Source organism: Dromiciops gliroides, chromosome 5, assembly GCF_019393635.1.
Source record: "Dromiciops gliroides isolate mDroGli1 chromosome 5, mDroGli1.pri, whole genome shotgun sequence".
Taxonomy (NCBI): domain Eukaryota; kingdom Metazoa; phylum Chordata; class Mammalia; order Microbiotheria; family Microbiotheriidae; genus Dromiciops; species Dromiciops gliroides.
Window position 1 is genome coordinate 302,551,986 of NC_057865.1, and position 27,776 is coordinate 302,579,761.

Here is a 27,776-nt window from a genome sequence, read left to right on the forward strand (position 1 = left end):
AAAACCAGAAGAAAACATGAGGTACCTGCTATCAAAAATACTACACCTGGAAAACAGTTAAAGGAAAGATAATTTAAATCATTAGGCTGAAATCCAACCAGGCTGTCTTCAAGTGAGGAGGCAAGAACTGAACCCAATCTGGGAAGAGATGCTCAAGTCTTTACATCCCAAAGGGGGCCATCTAGTGGCCTATGCGCACATGATCCCACTGATTGATTACCCCCACACACACCACCATGTGTTTCTAGCCTATCCCTCACTTCTTCCTCTGTCTCTCTTCTCTCTTCCCTCCCCTCCTTTTCTCCCTCTCCCTCTCCTCCCTCTCTCATCTGTTATTTCCTGTCTTTTTCTGGAGACTGTCTATGACTACAATCTTGTGAGCTTCCAAACTTCAGGAGAGCAAGCCAACTTCTGTTCTGGAGTTGAAATCCATGCCAGGATTTGCCAGAAACCAGGCAGTGTCAGTGAGGAGCTAAGTCCCAAGCCACTGTCTCACAGTAGAAGAGATTTAGACTCCTCCATTCATCAGCCTGTCACACTTGGAAGTGAATTTGGGGAGCTTCTACCTCAATCCTGGGCACTTGGTGCACTCTCGACATAGCACCTGCCTCCCCAAGTTCAACCCTGTCTCCCATGAATGGCCATTTTTTCCCATTGGTGGCTAGGCTCAGGATTTCAGGGGAAGTCATTTGGGTGGCAGCCTGAGCTCTTTTGCCATTCATTCCCTTTTGAGGTTTTGTGTGGGTGCGGTGTCATCGGTCAATTAATAAACATTTATTAAGTACCTACTACGTGTCAGGAATGTGCTAAGCTCTGGAGATACAAAAGCAGTTCTTGCCTTCAAGGATCTTACAATCTAATGGGAGAAACAAACAAGTATGTACAAACTGCTGGAATCATCTTGTCTTATTTGAATTTCCTTTTTTTTTTTTTTTTTTTTTAGTGAGGCAATTGGGGTTAAGTGACTTGCCCAGGGTCACACAGCTAGTAAGTGTCAAGTGTCTGAGGCTGGATTTGAACTCAGGTACTCCTGAATCCAGGGCCGGTGCTCTATCCACTGCGCCACCTAGCTGCCCCGAATTTCCTTTTCTTTAAACTTGAAGGTCTTTTCCCTCACTGCTTACAGAATTTGTTCATCACTAGAAGAATCATTCAATTTAAAAACTCCATGTCTTGGAGTTTGAAGCATCTTTTCCCCTCCTGGAGGCAATCTATGGATTCTTTCAACTGATGCTTTGTTTTCTGTGTTCAGACAGAAGTTTTGGGAAGTTTTCTCATATTATTCCTGAGTTAGGGCACTCAGGTGGTGTTTTTTTTTTTCTTTAATTTCACATTCTTCTGGAAGACTTGCAATGCATAAGCTGTCCCTACATACCCTGTTCTCAAGGTTAGGAATTTTAGCTTATAGAGAGAACTGGAATGCTTGGAATTGACTCCTCCTGCTTCCTTTCAGACAGATTGCATCCAGTTCAGTTTTTCAAATTTGTTCATCTTTTCTTCTTTTTCCCCCTCAACTCTTCCTTGTGGTGTAGAAAAGGATTATTAATAAGCAATATCTTGGGGAGATTCAGAGCCCCTCCAAGTCATGACTTTTTAAAAGTCTAGTTTCTCCTTGATAATAAGATTGCATTAACTCTCTTCATCTTGGTCAGACCCCACCCAAACATTAGGAGCTTAATCTATGGTAGGAAAGCTCATTGTGCTCCTTATGTTATACTTAAGCTTGGGTGGAGACCTTTTGTCTAGATAGCTTCTTCTTGGGGGGAGTGTCATTACCCCTCCCCCCACTGAAGAGGGAAGACATTCATTGAATTGATAGCCCATGGCTGAAGATGATCTCTCTTTGTATGGGGTCAATTCTTGGCCCCATTGACCACATACTGGTTTTCAAGAATATATAAACTGTGAGTCTGCCTGCCATTATTGTCTTTGGTCTGATGGAGACATCCAAATAACCGTTCTTTTATTAATAACCTGCCAGTGTTATTAATAAAATTATTAAATTACCCAGAAACTGTGTCTCTCAACTTTTTAATCATCACAGTTATGAAGACCAGATGTAGGGCCTTTAGAAGCTAGAGACATATCTGGCTTAGGGTCTCCCAGGAAAACAATCTCTCTCCTTTCTATTTCTCATGGTGAGATTTCTTCACCTAGAGAGAGGCCCTTTCTTGAGAAACTCCAATTTGAGATTTTGACTCTCCTCAACCTAAAACTTCTGATTCTAACCTCCATTCATTTCTGGGTAAGCATCTGTGTGTCTATATATTTGTTCTAACCATTTGAACTACAGTCTTTGTGAATTTTCACTCTTAACAATAAGGAGTGGTCTCCTCAAGACAGGAATAGAGACAAATTGATTGATGTTGTGTGCAAAAATATTTTTGGAGAGGCTTCCTGGGAGACTTTGATCTCTATGAGACAGATTTATGTCATTCCAATCTTGTAGATCAACCTGGTCTAAATTCTCTTGTAGGAGAGTTCAGGTATAAGAGCCCTAGAGTCCTGGTAGGAGCTGTGTGTGAGAGAGAGGCAGAAGTGTGTAAAGCCCTGTTCAGAGGAGTGTAAGGTAAAGTGAGTCTGCTAAAGAGAGCTTTTTAAAGTAAAAGAAAGGGGGCAGCTAGGTGGCACAGTGGATAAAGCACCGGCCCTGGATTCAGGAGGACCTGAGTTCAAATCCGGGCTCCAACACTTGATACTTACTAGCTGTGTGACCCTGGGCAAGTCACTTAACCCCAATTGCCCCCAAAGAAAAAAGGAAAATAAAGCTTTCCATTTTTTTTTAAACAGGACTCAATAATGAAACTAAAGTAATTGTGATAATACACTATGTTCATGTCTGTCTTGTCTGGGTCACTAAGACTATTTTCCATTTTGCATTCATTTGTGTGAAGATTGAGTAAAGCATGTGAGATATTAAAGCACATAAAGTGTGTGAGATATTCAAGCAAGGAAAGAAAGTTTTAATCTCAACTTTTCATTTTTTCAGGTCACTCTAAGACTCTGTCTTTGTGTTTATCTGTGTGAGGTGTCTAAGATTAGTTTAAGAAAGGGATTTGAAAAAGCAGGATGAGAACTTCCCAGGGGTTAAATTGGGAGGTGGAATCAGAAAAGGAATATTTCTTTCTGAGTAAAAACACCAAGGTCTTTTTCTCTGGCTGAAGTCCCAGAAGCAGCTTTATACTAAAAAGATCTAGACTGAGCAGCCTGAAGATAACAAGGGCTGATGAGGGAAAACGAAGAGAGGTTTTGTCACTCCAAAGTTAGATGAATTGAGGTTTAATTAATCCCAAAGCTAAAATTGGTAGATTATGTGTGAATTAAATATAGACAACTGGCATTGCCCCACCCCCCCATATCTGACACCAGGGCAATGTGTTTAAAACTGCAAAAATAAGTGTTTTGCCTTGTAAGGTACTTTGATCAGGACTTTACTATCATAGCCTTAAATGTAACCACTTTATGATTTCAGTGATTTGTTTAAAATGTATATTAACATTGTAAAAGCTGGGTTTTTAAAAAATAAGAAATGACAGTGAAGGGTGTGAAAGAAACACAGCTCTCTTTATCTATAAATTATTAAGTGTTATCTTTCTCCAGATTCTAAAAGGGGAAGAGCAGGAGGACAAAAAGGAGAGTGAGTGTGATTTCTAATTTGGAAAAATGTTAAGTAGGCAATCCTTTGTAATTTTAAAAGTGTTTTGGAGTAGCCAGAACCCCACTTTTGCATTTCAGCAGGAATATAAGCCACTAATCCTAAAAATGTTTTTAATCACTAAAAACATCATAATGGATTTCTTTCAAGGATTTGCCCCCACAAACTTCTTCCTATATTGGGATAGTTTCTATCTCCTTTGGGGAGAATAAGAGATTTAGAGTTTCTTGATTTTCCAGAGAACACCTGAATTTTGTGATATGTAGATTAATGAAGAGAATCCCCTGGGTTGAAATTAGTTCCATAACTTGGGAAAATAGGGGCTTTAGTAAGACATGTAAGTCTTTAGTAAGACAACAACAGTATGTGCATTCTGGGATATGGTTGAAATGTAAAGGAAAGCAGGGTAGTCCAATGAATGGGTTTGAAAGATTAGGAAAGAGAAATAAAAGCTTGAGGGGGAAATATGCAAGATAGAGAAGGTTTGGGGACAAATGAAGTACTGTAATTTTATATATATATTTACTTTTTTTTTTTTTGCAGGGCAGTTAGGGTTAAGTGACTTGCCCAGGGTCACACAGCTAGTGTCACGTGTCTGAGGCTGGATTTGAACTCAGGTCCTCCTGAATCCAGGGCAGGTGCTTTATCCACTGTGCCACCTAGCTGCCCCCGAAATACCGTAATTAAGAACTCATAAATTTCCAAGTTTTGCCTGTATTTAAAAGGAAGTTCACCTAAAATGATTTGGCTGTTACTTATGAAAATAATGAGATTGAAAAAAATTATGAGATTGTTAATTTGTTTTAATCAACTGTTTACATAGGTATTTTAAAAGAGAAAACTCACAATTGTACAAATAAAATACCTTGTAAAATTTCCTTTGTAAAACTACAAGGATTCTGAGGACCATCTACTCATAAATTCTTATTAACTTTGTACAAGAATTTTTATGTGTGGTAGAATGGGATACAAAATGAGAATTCTTGCATGAAATGGGAGTGAAATATTCAAGTCTACTTATAATGTAGAGTGAGTTTCATGTAAGGTTATTTGTCTATCACTTAAGGAGGTTATATACATCCTGAAACAACTTAGTCTTAAACTCCACTCTTAAAGATTACTTTTGCTTTAAAGGGTGAGTACCTTTAGAGAAGGATATATGTATATATGTCAATTTGGAGGTCTCTGTTTTCTAGGTGTTTAAGTGAACTATCACATATTCACTATGGGGGATTCCCGGATGTGTAATTATTTTTCTTGCATTCTAGTGATATATTTAAATAGAAAGGGAAAAAGAAGATATTGAGTAAAATTTTAAAGGCCTGGTGAACTTTGTTATTGTGAAAAGGCTAATTTAATTGGGTATTTTTCTTTTGGGGCTTAGAAAAACTGAATTTCCTCCCCATCATAAAGACTTTTTGATGAGAGAGGGATGGAAACTAGGAATTTTGTAGTAATTAGGAATTTATTTTGTCATAGTACTTTGGAATCTTTAATGATACTTAAAGACATTTTACACCAACTTAATCTTGACAAATTCCAATTTTAAAGATTTATTTTTGCTTTAAGATTGAATAAGAGATATCTGTCATTTAAGAAGTTTCCAATTAAATTAACTTATTTCATCAAAGTTCTGTGGTTATCCCTCTTAAAATCAGGATAAATTATAAGCAATTTTTGTTTTTTTGAGAAAGAGAAATACTCTTATGAAGGAATGTTTAAGTACAAAAATCTTTTGGAAAAAAAACTTTGTGTGTATTTTTAAGTAAAAGATTTTTTGTGTAATTTTTAGAAGGCCTCCAATATTTTATGTGTAAGCTAATCTATTGCAATAATTGGATGTTGATAACAATTACGTCCAAACCTACTGTGAGTAGTGAGACTTTATTGTCTGAGGGAGAACCTTTTCTGGGACTCTGAAAATTCTTTTTGAGTTTCATTCTTAGGTTTGTTGTGTCTTTGAACCAGCCTTGAATGGGTGCTTTTAGAGAAAGACCAGCAACCAGCAGTTCAATGGAAGCTACATATGTTTGCCAATTTACCACTAAGGCTACTGTCCCTGGAAATAAGATAGGGAGGTTATCTTGAGAAGACTAAAGTTGTACTCTTCTTAATTCATTTTCCTATACAAGAAATCTGTCCACCTGCTTCCAAATGCTAGGATACTTATAGTGGTATAGGCTTGAGGACCAGTTTTGATGTTGACATAACTATGTCCCTGCTTATAGCTCCCATAGCAAATGTATATTATCAAGGTAGACAAAGTGGAAGTTTGCTATTGCAATACTGACTCTATTACATATTAGATTAATACTAAAGTTTCTAAATCATTGTAATAAGTGGTAAGTGGGAAAGATCTTGCTGTTTTGATCCGAATTTGTTGTCATTTCATGACCTAAGCAAGAGTTAAATTAGCATTTGAAATTGTTATGTGTTAAATTCAATTCCCAAAGTATCTCATTCTTTCAGAATGATATGAGTATAATTATACAAAGGTAAACAAGCTTGTGAAACAAAGACGTAAATCCATTAAGTTGTGAGGTTAAAGTCAGGAACCTCTTTTATTTTAAGGAATGGGATTTCAGTAGTCAGTTATGTTATGAAAAGTAGTAACTTATAAGCTATCTTGTATCACCTTCATGGGAAATATGATTTTACTTATGTTTATTATTTAATATGGAATTAGAACATGTTTGTGCATGCAAACTGCTTAAGGGTCACCTTTAAAATGTTCCCATTGTTTAGAAGGATTCTGAGAGCAGTAGTCTATGTCCATTTGGACAAGGTCAATAATTGAACATGTTTTACTATATACTATTATATGAAACATCATCTAATTTCTGTACAATTTGGGATTATTATATTTACGCATCCCATCCCAAGTCTTTGGTTGTTTGGTATTAAGCATTTTAAAGCAAAATCATTCATATAGTGTTGAATTTAGGGATAAAAAGCATCCACTTACCATGAGTACTACTTGTATCAAGTTGTGATTTTTCTGAAATAATCTCTTACTGCTACCAGTGTAAGAGTACAGTCAATAATTATTTAGGATATGTGATCTTTTTTTTTCTTTTTTTTTGAGAGGCAATGGGGATTTGCCCAGGGTCACACAGCTAGTAAGTGTTAAGTGTCTGAGGCCGGATTTGAACTCAGGTACTCCTGACTCCAGGGCCAGTGCTCTATCCACTGCACCACCACCTAGCTGCCCCCAGGATATGTGATCTTTAAAAGCTGAATCCACCTGAATCACTGGTTATTGGAACTTGCTATTTAAGACCTCATGGGGGGGGGCAGCTAGGTGGTGCAGCGGATAAAGCACAGGCCCTGGATTCAGGAGGATCTGAGTTCAAATCCAGCCTCAGACACTTGACACTTACTAGCTGTGTGACCCTGGGCAAGTCACTTAACCCCCATCACCCCACACACAAAAAAACCACCAAACAAACAAACAAAAAAGACCTCATGGGACAGTTAACTGATAATATTCTGAGTATGATTCCAGGTATGAATATCAAGGAATGCTGCTGAGCCAATGGACCACAATGCCAGCAACTCTATGGGCTTTTACATGCATAAAATACAGTTGGAGTTCTCATGGGAAAGGTTGAGAGAATGACAATCAGCATGGGCTGAAGTAGGATTCTCCTGATTCAATTTCCCCAACATAGCACAAGGAATAGAACAATATTGAACTTGGCTGATTTTAAGCCTGGCTCAATGCAGTTGGCCATCTATATAACTTTTGGGGGGGGGGGGCAATAAGGGTTAAGTGACTTGCCCAAGATCATACAGCTAGTATCAAGTGTCTGAGGTCAGATTTGAACTCAGGTCCTCCTGAATCAAGGGCCAGTGCTTTATCCACTGAGCCACCTAGTTGCCCCCTCAACTATATAACTTTTGCCTGGAATTGGTATGAAGTTAGGGAAGCATTATTCCCTCATTGTAACATCCCCATTATTCTTTTATGGCAAATTCCTATAATCATGTTAGATGATTAGTATGAACACAATATTAAATCCTTATCTTATAGGCTAATACTGGAGCACATCTGAGTTACTATGGTAAGATGTAGGTATAAGATTTATTTTAGTCCTTTCTATATTCCAAACAACTAATTATTTTGCTTTGACATCTGTTCTCAACTTTCTGTTCCTGTATATGTCAAGGTCCCTTAATTTCTCATAATGGTATGACAAATTATACATTACATATATATGTGTGTGTGCATATACATATATACTTTTATATGGCAAATGATGCAAAGGTTTGTGAAATGAGGATTTGATTCTGTTTTCAGTGAAGATAGCATCATAACTGTCTCTGTTCTATGTTAAGGAATGGAATATTGGCAAAAGTAGTAATCTATCTTGTAAATGTCCTAAAGAGACATCCACTTTGGTTAGGGGTGATTGGTTTGATCTGGGCTAGAAGTTGAAAATGTTTTTATTATAAATAACTTTCTTGATATGCACTGTTTTAAAATTGGTTACTCAATGTATTTATGTATCCCATCATGTAACCTTTTGTCACAACTGAAGTTAATCTGGCAACTTTTAAATGAATTCATTTTTGTATTAAAGTCCATCTTCTTATAAAAAATGTTCTGAGATTCCTTACAGGAATCTTATCATCCAAATAGGGGAATGGGGGCAGCTAGGTGGCGCAGTGGATAGAGCACTGGCCCTGGAGTCAGGAGTACCTGAGTTCAAATCTGGCCTCAGACACTTAATACTTACTAGCTGTGTGACCCTGGGCAAGTCACTTAACCCCAATTGCCTCACTAAAACAAAAACAAAAACAAATAGGGGTATGAATGATGCCAAGTTTAAAAATTGGGTTCTAACTAATCCACTGTTGGTGGAGTTGTGGATGGATCCAACCATTCTGGAGAGCAATTTGGAACTATGACCAAAGGGCTATAAAACTGTCCATACCCTTTGATCCAGCAATACCACAGCTAGGTTTATATCCCAAAGACATCCGAGAGGAAAGAGAGAGAGAAAGAGAGAGAGAGAGATCTATTTGTACAAAAATATTTATAGCAGCTCTTTTTTGGTAGCTAAGAATTGGAAATCAAAGGAATGCCCATCCATTGGGGAATGGCTAAACAAGCTGTGGTATATGATGGTGACGAAATATTATTGTGCTATAAGAAATGGCAAGCAGATGATTTCAGAAAGGCCTGGAAAGACTTGTATGAACTGATGTATAGTGAAATGAGCAGAACCAGGAAAATGTTGTGCAGTGACAACAATATTGTTTGATGAAGAACTTTGAATGATTTAACTATTTTCAGCAATACAATGATCCAAAACAATCCCAAAGGACTACTGATGAAGCTTACTATCCACCCCCAAAGAAATAACTGGTATTAATTGAACACAGACTGAAGCATGCTATTTTTCACTTTCTTTCATTTTTCTTCTATTCAAGTTTTCTTATACAAAATTATTAATATGGTAATGTTTTACATAATTAGACATGTATAACCTATTTTGATTGCTTACCACCTCAGGGAGAGAGAAGGGGAGGAAAGCAAAAAGAGACAAAATTTGGGACTCAAAACTTTAAATAAAAACGTTTATTTTTAAAAATTGGGTTCTAGTTTTTTGTTTGTGTCTGAGTTTCATATATACAAACATACATATACACACACATATACATACACATAAACATAACCATTGGACAGCCTAAAATTGTAAATTCCCTGGTCTAAAAAGTTCCAAATTTCATTCTTTTTTTTTTTTTCAAATTTCATTTTCTAATAGAGACATAAAGTTTGAGCTAACTTTCATTATCTGACCTGGTTATTGGCAAGGTCAATTTAAATTTGCGTTAAGAGCAATTTTCTAGGAAATATTTTAACAGAGGAAGAGAACCTCCACAAGTGAGCTGAGCTGGAGAGCAGCTCTGAGACCACACCAGAACCATAGGACTGTATCAGATGTTTCCAGAGGAACAGGAGACACATCTATGAATTTTATTTTGTTGTTTACTCTTCCCCCCCCCACACACACACACATCTGTAAAGTGGATTGCCCCCTCTGATTCTGTCAAAGCACAGTCCATCTTTCCCTTTTCCCGCCTCACATTGTCTCCCAAGTCCCATGTTAGAAATCCTTTAGGAAGTGTTTGTAGTATGAGTTAGTGATTGAGGCCACACCTCTCAAGAATCAAAGGGGAGAATGTAAAAAAATAGCATTAATAAGTAATATCTTGGGGGGCGGCTAGGTGGTGCAATGGATAAAGCACCGGCCCTGGATTCAGGAGTACCTGGGTTCAAATCCGGCCTCAGACACTTGACACTTACTAGCTGTGTGACCCTGGGCAAGTCACTTAACCCCCATTGCCCCGCCAAAAAAAAAAAAAAAGTAATATCTTGGGGAGATTCAGAACTCCTCTCTTCTCCCTAAATCCTGAATTTTAAAAAGCCCAGTTTTTCCTTGATCATAAGATCCCATTAACTCTTCATCTTGGTCAGACCCCACCTAAACATGCAAGAAATTTAATCTAGGGTAGGAAAGCTCATTGTGGTCTGCTCAAGCTTGGGTGGAGAAAGATCCTTTTGTCTAGATACCAAAGGCTTCTCTGTTTGGGGGGCAGGGGGTGGTAATTATCCAGGGAGGCTGTCACTTGCCATCCCCCCCACCCCCCAATTGAAGAGGGAAGACATTCTCTGAATTGATAGCCCAAGGCTGGAGATATTTTTTCTGTGCTGGGGTCAGTTCTTGGCCCCATTGACCACATACTGTTTTTCAAGAATATATAAATTGTGAGTCAGCTTACCACGTTTGTTTTTGGACTGAGACAGCCAAATGATCATCCTTTTATTAACAACCTGCTGGCATTATTAATAAAATTAAATAATCTAGAAACTGTATCTCTCAACTTCTTAATCATCACAGTGGATTCATTTTCCCCCTCTAATTTGCTCATTGAGTTTTTTCAAAGCTATAACATGGATTAATTCCTAACTTCTTCACTCATGGGTTTTATTTCTCCTTTGAATTCCTGGGGACATTTCCATGGTCTTTCTGTGCATTTTTTTTTTTTAGTGAGGCAATTGGGGTTAAGTGACTTGCCCAGGGTCACACAGCTAGTAAGTGTTAAGTGTCTGAGGCCGGATTTGAACCCAGGTACTCCTGACTCCAGGGCCAGTGCTCTATCCACTGTGCCACCTAGCTGCCCCCCTTTCTGTGCATTTTTGAGCTTCATTAAGAGACTATGGTTCACTAGGTATTGGCTGTTTCTGGATCTTGTAATATTTGATAAGAACTTCAAAATGTCTTTGAAGTTTAGTATTCATCCTTCTACTGTTGACTTCTGTGCTAGTTTTCTTTTAAATTATTTTTACCATTTTTAAAAACAAATTAGTTTTAGATTCTTTCTCTACTGCCTGTCCCTTCCCCATCCTTCGAGAAGGCAAGCAATATATTGATCATACGTGTGAACCCACTCAAAACATAATCCTTCATTTACCTTGTTGGAAAAAAAAAACAGCAAGAAAAATAAGAAGTTTTTAAAAGTCTGCTTCAATCTGCATTCAGAGCTCATTAGTTCTCTCTCTGGAGGTGGAGAGCATTTTTCATCATGGGTCCTTTGGAATTGTCTTGGATTCTTGTATTGCTGTTGTTCACAACTGATCATCATACAGTATTGCTATTACTGTGTACAATGATCTCCTGGTTCTGCTCACTTCACTTTGTATTAGTTCATATTAGTCTGCCCAGGTTTGTCTGAAACCATCCTGCTTGGCATTTCTTACACCACCACAATCTACAATACTACAATATTACAACTTTTTTAGCCATTCCCTAGTTGATGGACATCCCCTTAGTTTCCAATTCTTTGCCACCACAAAAAGAACTGCTACAAATATTTTTGTACATGTAGCTCCTTTCCCCTTTTCTTTGAATTCTTTGGAATATAGACCTAGTAGTGCTATTGCTGAGTCAAAGGGCATTATGCTGGGTTTTTAACTCAATTTCCTTCTTCTTGAAGCCATGCCTTTGCAATAGCTAGTTCCCATGCCTGAAATGCTCTCTTTTCTGACCTCTGACTCATAGAATTGTCTAAGTGACTTGGATGGTAGCTCAGAAAAACAGACTGAGCACTGCAGTTAATTCAGGTGGGATTCCACCTCCAGCACTTATTAGCTGCATGACAAATGGCCAAATCACTGAACTTCTCTAAACCTTAGTCTCTTCCTCTGTAAAATAGGGGTAATAATACTCCTGGTATTTACCTCACCAAGATTTTCAACCAATGATCAGCCAATTAATGAGTGATTATTAAGCACCTACTGTGTTCCAGACACTGTGGAAAGGAAACACTGCACAGAAAGTGCTGCTCAAACTTTAAAGTGTTATGTGAATGTCAGTAATTAGTATTATTGCCCCATAGCAAATAGCAGAGAAGATAGAACCCAGAAGTTCAGAGCTACATGAACCTTTTCTGATCACCTTGTCCAAATGTCTTATTGTAAAGGAGGGAAGGGACTTGCCCAAGGTCACTTGCCTAGTGATTAGTGGCAAAGTCGGGACTTGAAGCCAGATCTCCTGGCCTCCCAGTCATGAGTTCATTCTAGGATACTGTGCTATGTCCCAAGGAAACAACAATGACCCAAGTCCAAAGTAAGTGTTAGGGTCATAAAGCGTTCAACATCTGTTCAGTTACTTGGTCTTCATAACTTTTCAATGGAATGAGAAGATGGGGAAGGTGGGCATTCCTGACTACATTTTGTAGAGGAAGAAGCTGAGGGTTAGGGGGGAAGTCAATTGCATGCATACAAGTCTCTAGCAAGTCTTGAATCTGTCTTTCTATATCTATCCTTCACTGAAGTCACTGCAGATGCTAAGCACAAGACAGCTGCCAAGGTAGCCATGAGACTTCTCTGGAAATTAAATATGAAAATTCACCCAGAGAACACAGGCTAAATCCTCAAGACATTTAATACCTTTGTTGGTTGTCTTTTCAAACAGACAGAAAGCTGATATGATTCATACAGTTCATCCAAAGGGGAAATGAGCACAGTAGCATATCTAAGGGTTGGAAATGTGCCCCAACTTTCAAATATCTATTTTCTAACATAACTGGTCTTGAGGTATGAATGGGATGTGAATAGAGCAAAAACCAGAGCTTTGCATGGGATAATCCACCTCCTTCAAGAAAGTTCAGATGGCATTTCACCTGAAAAAGGACATGATGTTACATGCATGATGATGCATGTAACATCAGAGATGGGAAGAATGTTAAAACATCAAACACAAAAACACAGAATGTTAACATTGAGTGAGGCCCTAGAACATGGAATGTCAGATCTGAGAGGGCCTTAGAAGAGAGAACACAAGACCAAGAACATAGAATGTCAGACCATAATAGTGGAGCTATAAGGGAACTTAGAGACCACTGAGTCCAAGTGTTTCCTTATGTAGTCTATGGTGAGGTCCCACAAGGCAACACCCTAGAGCTGAAGATGTTCTCATAGAAATCAATCATCAGTTCTGTGAACAAGTTAAGAGGCACCAGGGCGTTGAGGGACGAGGCTCCATTGGATGGCCAGATTAAGTTCAGCCCAAAGATGCAGGCCAGGTTGGAGCCTGTCATTTTGTTAAAGATACACTCCTGGGATACCTGGGAAAGAGCACAGATGAGATCACTGTGCACCCCAAAGGTGCAGGCTTCCTTCACCCATGAAAACTCATCCCCTTCCAAACCCTGGTCAAAATCTACTTCTGCCAAGAAGCCCACCCTGCCTCAGTTCATCCAGTGCCTATTTGTTACTTCACTTTTCAATTCAAAGTCATTTCCCTTTAGCAAATTTGTTCTAGTCTGTTGTCTTCCGCCCCTACTTTAGATTGTAAGCTCCCTGAAGACAGGAGATGGATTGAATTAGGTTGTATCACTTTGCTTTGACGAGGTCCTAGCAACGGGCCTCGCACATCAGACTTCTAAGGGTCCTTGATGTCCATGCAGTGTATCCTTTCAGTCACTGAGATACTAATTCTCCCACCAGCCAACCCATCTCTCATGAGAATGGAAGCTCAGTAAGGGCAGACACTCTTTTACTTATTCTTGGCATGACACAGCATAGGTACCTAACAAATGCTTTATCATTCATTCATTTGTTTAATCCACAAGCCCTCATTAAACACCCACTATGTACTAGGCACTGTGCCAAGCACTAAGGGAGAAAGGAAAGAAAGGGAATGAGGGAGGGAGTGAGGGAGGAAGGAAGGAAGAAGGGAAGGAGGAAAGGAGGGAAGGGAGGAGGGAAGGAGGAAGGAAGGAAAGAGCATTCTTGCCCTCCAAGAGCTTACATTCTATCAGCAGAATATAAGCATAAACAGAAGAAATGAAAAAGCATTTCAATGCAGTTCAATACAGCAGAGCCAGGAGCAAAGGGCCCCAATTACTGAGGAAGCTGGGAAGGAGGAGGCTTGGTAGGGGAAGCCTTTTATGCATGCCAAGCTTCAGATGACACAGCAGGCTATGTCCAGGAGGCAGGTGCTGATGGGAGACCGAAGCTCAGGGGAGAAACTGGAGCTGTTTCTAGAGACCTGGGAATCGCTCATGAAGAAATGAAGCCCTGAGATGGTGAGAGCAAAGATCACCATGAGTGTGGAGAGGAGAAGAGGGCCCAGGACCAAGCCTTAGGGGACACCCACAGGGCAGTGGCAGGAGAGGAGGGAGGGGAACTTGGGAGAGAAGATTTGGAAACACCTCTGAGGAGAATGGGAGAGGGTCACTGAACGGAGAGCGGGAAGACCCAGATGAGGTTATAGAAGATGCTTTTGTAGTGGACCCAGGGAGCCAGTGCAGGAGCAGTTTCTTTCACTGCAAAATGGAGGGAAGCACCCTTGTACCAGCTGCCTCTCAGGATGGTTGTAAGAAAAGTGTTTTGTCAATTCCAAGAACAGGAGTCACAGAATTCAAGAGCAAATCCAGGCTCTATGATTCACTCCCTGTGTGATCCTGGCTGAGGTTCTGGTGCCCAACCAATAGCTCTGGTCTTCAGTTTCCCCTTCCTTAAACAAGGCAAGAGTCCCACTGCCTCCAAGCTCCCTTTCAGGTCTGGACCCAGCCTCTGATGATGGTACACTGTTCTCCTTGAGTCCTAGAAATTGTGTCCCATTCCAGAGAGTCCCAGGCACACAGACTGAGAGCTGAAAGGCCCTTAGGAGGCAGCCAGTCTAATCCCCTCACCGTAGAGAGGACGAAACTATGGCCCAGAAAGCACAAGGCACTTGCCTGGGGGCACACAGCCAGGTAGACAGAGCCCGGAATCCAGCCCAGACTGGTGCCTTCCCAGTTCTCTCCCCTTTGTACTCCCCATGGCACTGACTCCCTCTGTGAAGGACATCCTGGGCTGCCTCCAATCCTGGCGAAGTCAGCCTGTGGTGAGCAGCCATGGGTCCATCCTCTCTGCTCTCACCCTCAACCTCCCCACCCTACCCTGGAGGCCAGGATGGAGAGTCTGAATGAAAAGGCAGTGAAAGGTCCAAAGACAGAGAGACAGACAGAAACAGGGACAGAGAAACAGAAAGATGTTTCATACAAAGGCTGAATTGTGGAAGAGATCTAAGAGACAAAGCCAGAGAGAGGGGGAGGCAGGAAAGAAAGAAGAGGGAGATGGGGAGGAGTGAAAAGGCAAGAAGAGAGAAGACAGGTGAGGGGAGAAAGTACAGGGAGAAAGGGAAGGGAGAGTGAGAGGACAAGAAGGAGGAAAAGCTCAGTTTTCCATCCCCAGAGAAGTCACTGCTGAGTTCCTGCTAAGGCATGGGCAGGATGGTGAGGGAGGCAGTGATGCAGAGAGACTGAAGCAGTTTCTCTTTCCATCTCCCTCTCTTCTCTCCTCTGCCTCTCTCTTCTTCCCTCCCTCCCCATATTGTTTCTGCTCCACAGTAGATGCTGCAGGATAATGTTCTCAGGATGTCTCAGCTTTTCCCCTCTGGCCTTTGCCCTGGCCAGGCCTACCCCCTTCCCTCTCCTCACCATGTGCAGGAAACCCATGAGGTATTTGAGAACAGCATAATTGTGCTCTGGAAGGCCCCCAACAATCTCCTTGCAGCGGGTCACTCGAAGGCTGCTCTCTACACCTGGAGGGGCAAGAGTGGTTAGGAAGTCAGTCTATGAGCCTTTATTAATTACTGTGTGGGCCAGGTGGGCATGAAGCCTGGACATCAACGATGCTGGAAGGACTCGGACACAGACTCTGTGTTCAACTACTGCCCTGGAGGGCAGTTCACACAGGTCCCCACAGTGCTCTATAGTCTCCCCAGGGCATGTATTCCATCCACCTTCTCTGGATCCTTACACTGCTCCTCAGAAGTAGCACAAGAGAGGATTCCCTGCCCCCAGGCTCACACAGCTAGTCACTGGCAACAGTAGGGTCTGAGCTACCTGAGGTTCTTTGAAGAGAAGATGGAAAGTAGCCCCTAGACTCACGGGGCACAGAGTGCAGGGAAGGGTTTCCAGCCCTTGGTTCATCTCAGACCTGCTTCTATTTGCTGGATCTGAAATCTGCCCAATTCTACTTTGCTTCTCCTCTTTGAATCCTGTTGATGTGGGGGGACTGTGCAGAAGGTGCTGGCCTTGGAGTCTGGAAGTCAGAGACAGGCTGGGGCAGATCCCAAGGATGGGGACCAACCCCCCTCCCCGGGCCTTTGTTCATCTGGGCATTGGCTGGTTCCCTGATCTAGCTGAAGTGTCCGGAGGGCAAGAATTGGCTCATTTTGTGTCTGTGTCCCCAGGGCCCTGTGGCAAGGGATGAGGAAGTGGAGGCCTGGCCATACAAGAGTTCTCAGAAGAAGGAAAGAAGGATAATTAGCCTGGAGGAAAGAAACTAGAGGGGTGGGTTTACAACATAACAGTCAACTAACCAAAGACAGAAGCTGCAGAGAACCCACAGTCTGGTCCCTGAAATGTGCCTGTAGCCCACAGGCCTGAGGCAAAGACAGGCAGGGAGCGGGGCCGATGAGGCCAGGCCTGAAGCCCACCTGGAGCTGTCCCCAAGAAGTACTCACTGGTGATCGCCAGGATCTGTTCGTAGGCTTCGAAGGTCAGCAGCGGCTGTGGCAGCTCTCGGAGGAACGTCTTCAGGATGACGGCTGGGATGTGGACGTCGCCATAGTTATCGAAATTCACGGGCTTCCCTACAGGACAGAAGAGGCTCCATCATCCAAAGGCATTTTGAGTGGCTTTTCCCACCAGTGGCACCATCACCACCCCCAGGCCCCAAACAGCATCACATTACAACCAACATCAACAACGACTCTCAGTGGCCTTCACCTGGTGTTGGACCTTGAGTAAGTCTTTTGTCTGGTGTAGACAACGGTGGTTACCTCAGCCTAATGCTATATCTTCCTCTTCCTCCTTCTCCAACCTCAGCTCAAGAGTCAGCCAGTTCAACCCCACGCTGTTCTAGTTTCGGAATCCCTGTGCCCTGTGCCCTGCCCCCATCCTCTACCTTCTTTTGCTCCCTATCTATGATCCCTTATCTGTGGTTTACAAACATGCCCCAAGTTCCCCCATCCATCCCCTCAAGCTATGATCACACATCTCTCCTTTTCTCAATCAAACTTCTTGAAAATCCTGTCTCCATTCATTGCCTCATCTTCGTCTACCCTCACTTACTCTTCAGCCCTCTGCAATCTGGCTCCCACTGTCATCACCAATGGGAAACTGCCCTGTCCCAAGTTCCCAACAATCTCAAAATTACAAAATATGGTAGCTTTTGCCCTTGGTCCTCATCCTATGTGGGCAGCCTTGACTCTGCAGACCACCTCTTCTCCTCCTGAACACTCCTTCCTCTGGTTTTCATGACACGACTTTCTCCTGGTTCTCCTCCTACCTGTCTGACCACTCCTTAGCAGCCACACCTTTAGTAGGGGAACGCATCATTCCCCACCGCTTGGCAACTCTGGGGGGTGGAGCCCCAATCTGCAAGCAGGCAGGCCTGCTTCTACCTTCTGGGCGAGCACAGAGTCTAGCCTCTCTTCCACTTAAAATCCCTTAGAGAACTTGGTGATGGGTCTCCTCTTGGCCAGGCTAACCGGCCTCCCCACTCCTTTCACCACTGGTCCCATGGCTTGGGATTGGGTGCTTTCGGGAGGATGGAGGAGGGATGCTTACCTTGGTTATACAGTCTCTGGATTTCTTTGATAGTCTGAACATTGGCAGACCTCCGGAAAAGGCCCTCAGAGTGGAGACCTGGGGAAGAAGACACCGAGTGAAGGAGATGGCCATGCCTCTGCCCACAACCCGGCTGGCAGTTGGTCAGGAAGGAAGCTGAGGCCCAGCAGGGCTTCTGGGGCACCATTTCATCCTGAGACTATGGCTGGTGTGAGGATGAAGCAGGGCCCACCATTGTCAAGAATGGGACCTAAGCCAACAAGTGAACAACCATGACAAGGTCCCACCCGCAGGATGTCAGCTGAGCTTGGCATGACTCATCATTGATATGGACTAAGAATCACTGCAGTCAAAGCATCATCTGGGGAGCCTGAGGCAGGACATGAGAATGGTGAGGGTCCCACAAGGCCTTCCCTGGCCAGAGTGTCACTGAAGCAGAGTGACACTCTACCTCAAGGTGGCGTGCCCTTCTTGGGGAGGGTCCTCCTTCTACTGCTGTAGACTCTGAACTGGACAGTGTGGACAGGGTGGGGCCTGTGGCATAGACAAGGGGTGAAGAACTGGTAAGCCAGAGACAAAAACACCTGGCACATCATCTAGTAAATTTTGTATCTAGAATGGTGGGAAAGGGTCTCCCTAACCCCTGAGGAGGAAACTGAGGCCTGGGGATGAGAAGCATCTGGCTGATCTCACACAGGAAGTGAGTGGCTTACTCCAAAGCTCTTCCCTTTGTACAAACTACCTCCCAATGCACCCCCAACTCTGAAAGGACCCCTATCGGCATTGCCCCAGGTCTTTAGGCAGGAGCTCATTTGAAGGGACCCTAAGCCTTCTTGTTGGGGGGCGGGGGGATTGTCCATCTGGATGAGCCCAAAGTTTCATATCACCAAGGCAGTGAGACTGTGGGAGAACAGGAGAGTCTGTGGGGAGGGAGGGGGCAAGCAAGCCCTTAAGAAGAGCAGAGAAGGGAGAGCACTTAATGCTGAGCTGCCTTCCCTGAGGAGGTCACCCCACGTGAGGGTGACCCCATCTGCAAGGTGGGGGGTGAGGGCAGGGGTGCTGCCCAGCTCTCTTCTGGCCACAAGCTTTGATTTTCCACGGGCTGAAATTTCATCTGGTATTGATGTTCTCTGTTCTAGGTTCCCTCCAAGCCCTGACATTGACATTTCACATTCTAAAGTCCTCCTAGGTCTTTCACTGCTGACCTGGCAGAGCCCAAATGAAAGTTCTTCAGTGCTGCAGACCACTTTTACAAGCAAATCAGGTTTCTATGGTGCCAAGTCATCCCCCATCAGGAACCAGTGTATGGCTATGGTCACTGGACGTTACATGGCAGTCACTGGAATAGGCCACTGGTTGTGCAGCCACATAGCCATGCAGCCATGCAGGGGACCCTTCCTGAGAGGCAGAGGCTTCTGGAAGAAGGGCACCCCAGCTCCGCAGCAGTGGAAAGATGCTTTGAAAGGGAGGGAGCCTCCCATCCCTAGAGATAGGCGTTCCAGGGAGCCTGAATGGCCTTTCTTGGGGAGGTAGAGAAATCCCTTCCCTTATGGGGGCAGGAGATGATAATGATCACAACAACAACTGCCAGCACCCCCCAGCACCACCTCTACTACCACCACCACCATTTCTATAATGCTTTAAGCTTTGCCAAGTCCCTTAAATGTCAGCCCTCTGAACGAGGCTGGATTTCTGGCTCTGACACTTGGGAGGTCATTCTTTTGGACAAGACACAGGAGCACAGAGTTTAAAATTGGAAGACAACTTGGAGGCTCATCTGACAGATGAGTAAACTGAGGCCTAGAGAAAGGAAGGGAAAGGACTTGCCCAGGGTCACACAGCAGAGAGGTAGAGGCTTTCTGATTCTCAGCCAGTGACCTTACATGAGGCTGAGTTTCCCAGGGAGCCCCTTTGGTCTTCTGGGGGACTGGTACCCAAAGAGAACAGTCAGACTCAGAACAAGAGGACCCTTCCCTGTCTTGTGCAATGTACCCTCTTCATCATCTCATCATAGAGCATGGGGAGTGTGTGTATGTATGTGACTTACTGTCCATATTTTACTGAAGTGGAGATGGAGGTTCTGGGGAGCATCCCCTGATGGTGAGTGGGGTCATAGGAAGGGTGAATGGCACCCCTGTGCAGAAGCAGTCATTGTGTGGATGGATTCCTGTTCTCAGAGGAAGAGGTAGAAAGTGGGTGGCCAGAGTGGGGGTGGGGACCAGGGGAGGGATGCTGGGAGAGGCTCAGCAGGAGCATCGGGGCTTGGGCCAGGAAGGGAGCTGGTGATGTGGTTGGGAGGGCAGGGCTTCTGACACATCCTCACTGTGTGACCCTGGCCAGGTTATTTCACTCCCCAGTTCCCTCTCTAAGGCTGCAAGTTGGTGAGCAGGTGTGGTCTACACTGGTGGGGAGAACTCCCTCTGGCCCTGGAATCACAGGTGTGGTACCAGCACACTGCTAAATCCATCGATGCTAAGGAGATTGTGGACAAAGCCTGAATTTTAATTTACAAAAGAGTAGAAAAAAAGCTTGGCCATGGATCTAGAAATACTTATTGACTGTGTGACCTTGGGGAAGTCACTCCCCTCTGGTTTCAGCTGCCTTCTCTGTAAATTCCAGTCTCTAAGGTCCCTTCCAGCTTTAAGTCTATGGGCGTCTTGCCCTTTTTTGAGCCTCAGTTTCTTTCTTTGTAGAAGGGGGATGGTAGTACACCACATACCCCTCTGGGGAGCTTCGAGGAAAGGAGTTGGTAAGCATGGAGGCCTTGGGGAACCAAGAGCTACAAATGTCCCAACTCCGTCCATTGTATCAATCACATTGTGACTCTTACCCCTCAGTTCTCCTGGGGGCTGACACCCTCCAGCTCCTACCTTTGTCCTTCAGGTAGGTCACAGTCTCCTTCATGACTGGAGGGATAAGCTCGCCTTTATTTTTGTCTCTGATGCTGGAAAGGAGAAAAGAAAAATGTGCCAGTTTTTAGCCTGGGGAGCCATGGAAATGAAGCAGGAGGAAGACCCCCCCCCCCTCCGCCCAGGCTCTCCAAAGAAATGCAAGACAAAGGAAGAAATATGTGAGGCCTAGGATGGCATGGTGGACTAGGTAGGAGTCAGGAAAATCAAGGCATGCATCACATCCTGACTTCTGGAAGCTGTGCCACCTTGGATGAGTCACCCACACTCAGCCTCAGCTTTCTCATTTATAAAGTGGAGATAACAATGGCTCCAATCCCAACCTCACCATGCCTTGCATGCTCAGCCTTTGCAGACCTTCAGGGTTATAGAAATGACTGTTAATATTATCATTATCATTGCCAATAATAATCCCCAAAGGTGTAGAGCAGGCAGCGCTGAATATAATATCAGGGTCAAAAGCTCTGGGTCTCATCTCTAACACTTGCTTGCTATGTGACCTCGGACAAGCCATTGGACAATTCTGGGACTGTTTTTTTGTTTTGTTTTGTTTTGTTTTGTTTTGTTTTTGGTAGGGCAGTGAAGGTTAAATGACTTGCCCAGGGTCATACAGCTAGGTTCAGGTGTCTGAAGCTAGATTTAAACTCAGGTCCTCCTGAATCCAAGGCCAGTGCTTTATCCACTGTGCCACTTAGCTGCCCCGGGACTGTTTTCTCTGCTAAAACAGAGATGATAATTCTTTTCCTGGCTGCCTCTCAGGGACCTTGTGAAGACTGAGACCCGTGTTGAAAGCAAAGACTTGGAAGGTGCCATACATGTGTGAAAGGGGTTAGTGCAATAATCTTTATGAGTGAAATGGATCCTTTGTCATTCATGGTTTTTATAACCATAAATTCTGTGAGAAAATTATTAATAATGAATGTCTTGGGGAGACCCAGAGTTCAGTTTGTCCTTTCTCTCCAACCGCACCCCCCCCCCCCCCCCCCCCCCCCCCCCCCCGCCGCCGCAGAAAGTTTAGCTTGTCAGAGACAAGCCCAAGGGAGCAGGGGAAATGGAAATTGATTCTTTTGTTTAACTAGGTAAAGAACCACACCTACACACTGAAATTTACCCTCTCTAGACCACCCTCAAGTCATGGCAATCAATGGAACTGATTGATTCTATAATCAATTGGCTTAGACCAATGTGGAGTGACCCCTCTCTATCTAAGGAAGATCAAACTCTTGGCCACACCAAGGTCAGTCTCTCCTGGCCTTGCTCTCACTTGGTACACTCTTCCTCAAGACTACGTAGGTGCGAACTTCTGAGACTATGAGACGTTAGGGAGACACATGGCCAATTGTTTACTGGTATATAATATAATGTTATATGATGAATAATAAATGCTTACTGGGGCAGCTAGGTGGCACAGTGGATAAAGCACCAGCCCTGGTTCCAGGAGGACCTGAGTTCAAATCTGACCTCAGTCACTTGACACTAGCTGTGTGACCCTGGGCAAGTCACTTAATCCCAATTGCCTCAACAACAACAACAACAATAATAATAATAAATGCTTACTGCCAAAATGGGTACAATAGCCATGAATATAGAAATAGCAATCAACACTTTTAAAAAACATAGTTTAGCACAATAATTTAAAAACCATAATTCGCTAACAGGGACTCCAAAGGTTAAGCAAGCCCAGTGGAGACCAGATGGATTAGGGAGGCAGTGACCCTATGGAAGCCCAGTGGGCCTAGAAGTTGGGAGTTCGGGCTTGACTTTGGCTCCAACGACTCCAACTGGAGCCTGGATGCTGGGGGGGAATCTACTTTAAACCTTCTAGATTGGTGGGGTCCAATTCAAATAGAAATGGAAGCCACTAAGCCAAACCTAAGGCTGCTGGCTACATGTGGCTTTAGCATTAAAATAATCTTATCAATTTTAATTCCTTTCTTATATTACTTAATATTTCCCAATTAGGTTTGGATCTGGATTGGGCCCCACTCAGGAGTATTGGGGGCTGCATGAGACACACTTGATGCCTCTGCTCTAGATGGAAACCCCTAAGGTTAGAGACCATGCATTGATCCCAGCACTTGCTCCCAATAAGAGTAGAACACCTGATGGTGTGCAAAGCGCTTTCCAAATATTAACTCATTTGATCCTTATGATAACCTTGGTAGGTAAGTACTGTTATCACACTATTTTACAGAGAAAGAAACTGAATCACAGTGCATTTAAATGACTTACCCAGGGTCACACAACTGATAAGCATCTTAGGCTAGATAAGAACTCCAGACCCAATGCTCTGTGCTCTGTGGCACCCCCTAGCTGCCTAGAAACAATGGGAGTAATCTCTTAAGACCCTACACCTTATGTAGCTGGGGTGGGCTAGAATTCCTTAAAAGGGATACCTGGCCCAGGGCACAATGACAGTGTCCTGGTGGCCCAAGTATTAAATCCAGGCCCAGAGGAGTCAGGAACTCCTTCTTCCCTTGAGTTCCTGACTTGTAGACTGACAGGGCCAGAGAGGCAGGGGGCAGGTCCCAATTGTACCAAAGCAGTATCTTTGCTGAAAACCTCAATTCCACATGATGGGTGAATTGATGTCCTTTTGGTGACCACATAATGGTGACCACATGAGCCTATCATTTTGTTCCAATTCTGAGCCAGAGCCAGTCTGAAGCCCCACCTGCCCTGCCCCCATCTGACAGTCTCTGCTCTAAGGGTCCTCCCTGACTTCAAGCCTGGGATGGGATGGTCCATGGAATGGGAGAGGAAGGGCTATGACCCTCTTGGCTCAGAGCTTAGGGCTCCCTCCAATGCTCTGGGCTGCCACCCCAAGAGGGAAGGGAAAGGAGGGGAAGGGGACCCCTTCTGACTGATTTATGCCTCCTGGGATGCAGGACAAAACAAAAAGTTGCTCCATGAGCTTCCATCTCTCTCCCATTTCAGAGGCACAAAGCAGAAATGAGAAACAGATCAGTCCATTGCTTCTGCTGCTCCCAGCCCGGCCAGTCCTGCTATGGCTGCTGGGGAAGCCAGGAGCTATAAGAACAACCAAGGAGGAGGACATGCTTGGAAAACTAGCTCAGATGCCATGAGTCCAGCCTTGAGATCACCTCTCCCATGCTGCTCAAGCCCCTCGGGCCCAGAGAGGGTCAGTGGCTGGCCCAAGGCTGCACAGAACACAGAGTGAGTCAGAACCCTAGCCCCCTGCTCCCAGGCAGCACCTTGCTTGGGACACATTGTAGCCTGCCCTGTCCATGGGTCATACTATAGTTTAAATCTCTTAACATTGTAGAAGTCCAGAAGTCACATCCAAATACTGAAAGGAGGGCCTTTGTCTCAAGGAAAAGCTTGGATGTTTCTTTTCCACAGGAGGTCATATACCTGCTCTACCCCCTCCACTCTTCCAGTCAGTTTTCAGGATCGGCATTGGCTAAAACAAGGCATCAGTGATCGACAGGGAGGCACAAAGAACACCCCAGCTTGGCCTCTTCATGCCATGGGAGGCCAATTAACACCCCCTGAGCATCAGTTTCTTCCTTTGTGAGATGAGGAAGACAGACCACATGGTGCCAGTTCTAGGTGTATGACCCCGAGATTTCCCCCACGCTCATGACATGCAATGCAATTATAAACATGTCATGTCTATTTCAGCTTTTTCAGCTTGGCCCCCTTCCACCTCTTTCTCTCTGGAGACCTGCTAGAACTTGGGCTAGAAAGGTTTTTGGAATCTGGGGTGGCCTCCAAGTCAAAAGGAGGCAATAAAGGAGGACAACAGTAGGGGACAGTGTAGAGTGGTAGAAAGGGCTAAACTTGGAGTTATGAGACATGAGTTCAAATCCCAGCTCTGCCTCTCACTAGCTGTGTACCCTCTCTGGGCCTCAGTTTCCCTAGGCATACAATAAGAAGGTTGAACTAGATGAGCTCTGAGTCCCCTTCCCAAGACTGTGCTCCTCATCATTCCAATTTCAGCTCAAATACTACCTCCTCCATAAAGCCCTCCCTGCCCCCTCTGGCTGATAATGGACTCCTCTGTCTGTCCCACTCCAAATAGCATTTATTAATCATCCACTATGCTCCAGGCATTGTCCCCTCATTAGCACACAAGTACCAGGAGGGCAGGGTGGTCACAACTGGTCCAGACATGGTCTCCTCTCTGCCACCCAACACTGACTCTGCATACAGTAGGTGCTTAATCAGTGCGCATTCTCTTTCTGTCTCTTATCATACTGCACCATCTGAGAGTTTTGCTCTGAGATTTACAGGGGACTCTTCAGCATTTCATTGACTTAATCTATGATTAAAAATTAATTAGCAGCAATTATAAGGCCAATGATTCCCCTAATCACTGTTTCTCTTACATCTCTTAATTACTTTTCTTGGACTGCTAAATCAACCAGCAATAGAGTGTCATCTCCAATTAGCACCATCGAGGTGATGGTGATCATTGCTCACTCTTCCTGCCGAGGCTTGGGGAGGAGGGAATGGATGGTGTCTCCCGTGCTCTCCTCTTGTGTGACACAGCTGACCAAGCTGTCCAAAGGTCTGAGGAGCGTGACCTAGTGAACCCCACACACTGAGGTTCCCTCTCTTGGGGATCATGCTATTCTAACCACAAAATGTAGTTGAAAAACAACCAGAGGGGCAGCTAGGTGGCGCAGTGGATAAAGCACTATCCCTGGATTCAGGAGGTCCTGAGTTCAAATTTGACCTCAGACACTTGATACTTACTAGCTGTGTGACCCTGGGCAAGTCACTTAATCCTCATTGCCCTGCAAAAAACAAAAAAATAAAACAAAACAAAAAAACCAGAGCTTTGTCTCAGACTTGAGGCCACTTTCAATCCTTCCACTGCAATAACTATCTAGCAAGATAAGTTCATTAAGATAGGAAGTGGTTGGAAGGTCACCAAGTGATCTCCTCTGCATCCCCCACTATACCTTTGAATGAGGATGCATTTCATGCCTGTGGCCCCAGTGCAGCAGGCACTGCTCCAGGTATAAATAATGCTGGTTGGAAGAGAAGGTCCCAAGATGATTATTACCATTTTACAGATGAGGAAAAAGGAGGCTCAGAGGGGCTGAGCTGCCACAGTAGCTTCTACCCATGTTTCCTACCAAGTTCTGCTCTTTAAGCCTTAGTTTATTTGAATCTCAGAGGTGGAGGAGACCTAGGGGGTCATCTAGTCCAGGTCCAACCCACCTTGTGATTCCTTTCCACAATATTTAAGACAAGTGGCTAGCTAGCTTCCACTTAAATCACAGGACCATGGATTTAGAATTTGGCCAGAGGCCATCCTATCCAACTATTGCATTTTAAAGTTGTGGAAACTGAGGTATAGAGACAGGCAAGGACATGGGGAGGTTAATTGATTTGTCTGATGTCATGAGGCAGTACAGAATAGAGCTGCTTTCAACCTTTGAACCCATTTCCTTTGACCCTAAATTCACCAATCTTTCCACTATATCACAAGCCTGATTCTACAGACACACACTCATATAATTAGCAATTAATTACTATTACGTACTATATGTAAACGTAATTACATATATATATACACATGATACATGTATGTATATATATGCATATCCATAATTGGCAGGTATTACATTGCTATTATACACAAACCTATAAAATCTCCTCTCTCAGAGATTATACATACTGTATATGGATACTGTCACTTTAAGAGGTAATAGAATTTTGAACAGTATCCATTTAACTAACTTTCCTGGGGATTCAGTGGGGAGCGTTTGAATTTTAAGTATGAGAAAATTGTGAGGAGACAGACTTTTAATTGTTACCTGTAAAAAGACTGAGTTTTAGCTGTTACTTGTAAAGAAGCAAAGATAAGGTCCTTCTGAAGAGTTAACTTTGTACTAAACAAGACAGAGGGAAAGAACTTATTCACTGAAGGGACTGAGTTTAGCCTGTATATCGCAGATGAGTAAGAGTATTCTCAAGACAATGTAACTGCCATCCTCCCAGTTGGATGGTGGGGCAGAGTTTCAGAAGAAGTCAAGAGTAACAGCGGTGGTTACAGACCCTGGGTACAATCTTGCTCAGAGCTATAACATTATAAATTATTGCTATTATTTACATTTTGAATTAATTGTATCAATGGTAATTTTGATATTTTTTAAAGCCTCAGAGATGAAAGATTTTTTGCTATATAGAGGTTACCTACCCCTTATTAGAAAAGAGGTTTCTTCAACTTATTAAATGGGTTGGAGACTCAAAGCTCATTGTTTAATAATAGGCATGCTGTAATTTTAGTAATTAGTGGGCAAAAATTCAAACATATCCCTGGATCATGAGAATTAATATGGCAATAAATCAAATATGAGGATAGTCAATATGTAAAACTCCTATTACAGTAATAATGATATGCTCATATTAATGGAAAACCCTACAGTTTACAAAAGGATTTCTCTAATCCAGGCCTGTGAAGTAAAGAGTGTGATAGTTATGGTCTCTCTTTCACAGGTAAGGAAACTGAGGCACACAGAGAGGCAGGGACATACAAGGTCACACAGCTAATGTGAGAGCAAGGATGTGATTCCAAGTACCTCTTTTTCCTGCATGCAGATTCTGCCAGGGACTGCCTTCCTTCTCCCACTTCTGTGTGCTGGCAGCAGGCAGCCTGAATACGGGCATATGGTCAGCTCCATGCCTAAACCATTAGTAGGTTCCTGGCATGGTTCTTTCTGTTGGGCAGCAACTGGATAATAGCCAATATTTTCTAGGGTTTAGCACCAGCATTTCCAGCAATATCTATTGTTCCCAAAATGGTTAGAAGGGGGCATGTGCATGGCAGGACTGAAACACCCAGGTGAGTGGCCCAAGAGCAGGACTCTGGATCAATGAATGAATATGTGTATTAGAATTAAGAGTCTGCCTGACAGTCCATTGCCATTTCTGGAGAGAGGTCATGAAGGCATGAATGGGGATTCAGTACTCTCAGCTTTCTCTCCATGTTCTTTATCCAAAGAGGCATGCTGAGGCTCAGTTCAGAGGAGAGTTTCTGTACCTGGGCTCCAAATGTTTAATACTCACATGTTTGTTATGGCTTTTTCTCCCCTAAAGAG

At 43.6% G+C, this 27,776-nt stretch overlaps 1 protein-coding gene across 1 annotated transcript in view; it reads right to left on the bottom strand.

Moving 5' to 3' along the window:
- Positions 1-13,093: 13,093 nt before the first annotated feature.
- The window catches only part of ARHGAP8 (Rho GTPase activating protein 8), a 29,077-nt gene continuing 14,394 nt past the window's right edge, over positions 13,094-27,776 (bottom strand). The window contains exons 8-12 of the mRNA XM_043965112.1: positions 20,662-20,735; positions 17,792-17,869; positions 16,684-16,812; positions 15,653-15,756; positions 13,094-13,291 (exon numbers count right to left, since the gene is read on the bottom strand). Coding sequence (XP_043821047.1) covers positions 13,094-13,291; positions 15,653-15,756; positions 16,684-16,812; positions 17,792-17,869; positions 20,662-20,735 — 583 coding nt within the window. The remainder of the gene's footprint in view (positions 13,292-15,652; positions 15,757-16,683; positions 16,813-17,791; positions 17,870-20,661; positions 20,736-27,776) is intronic.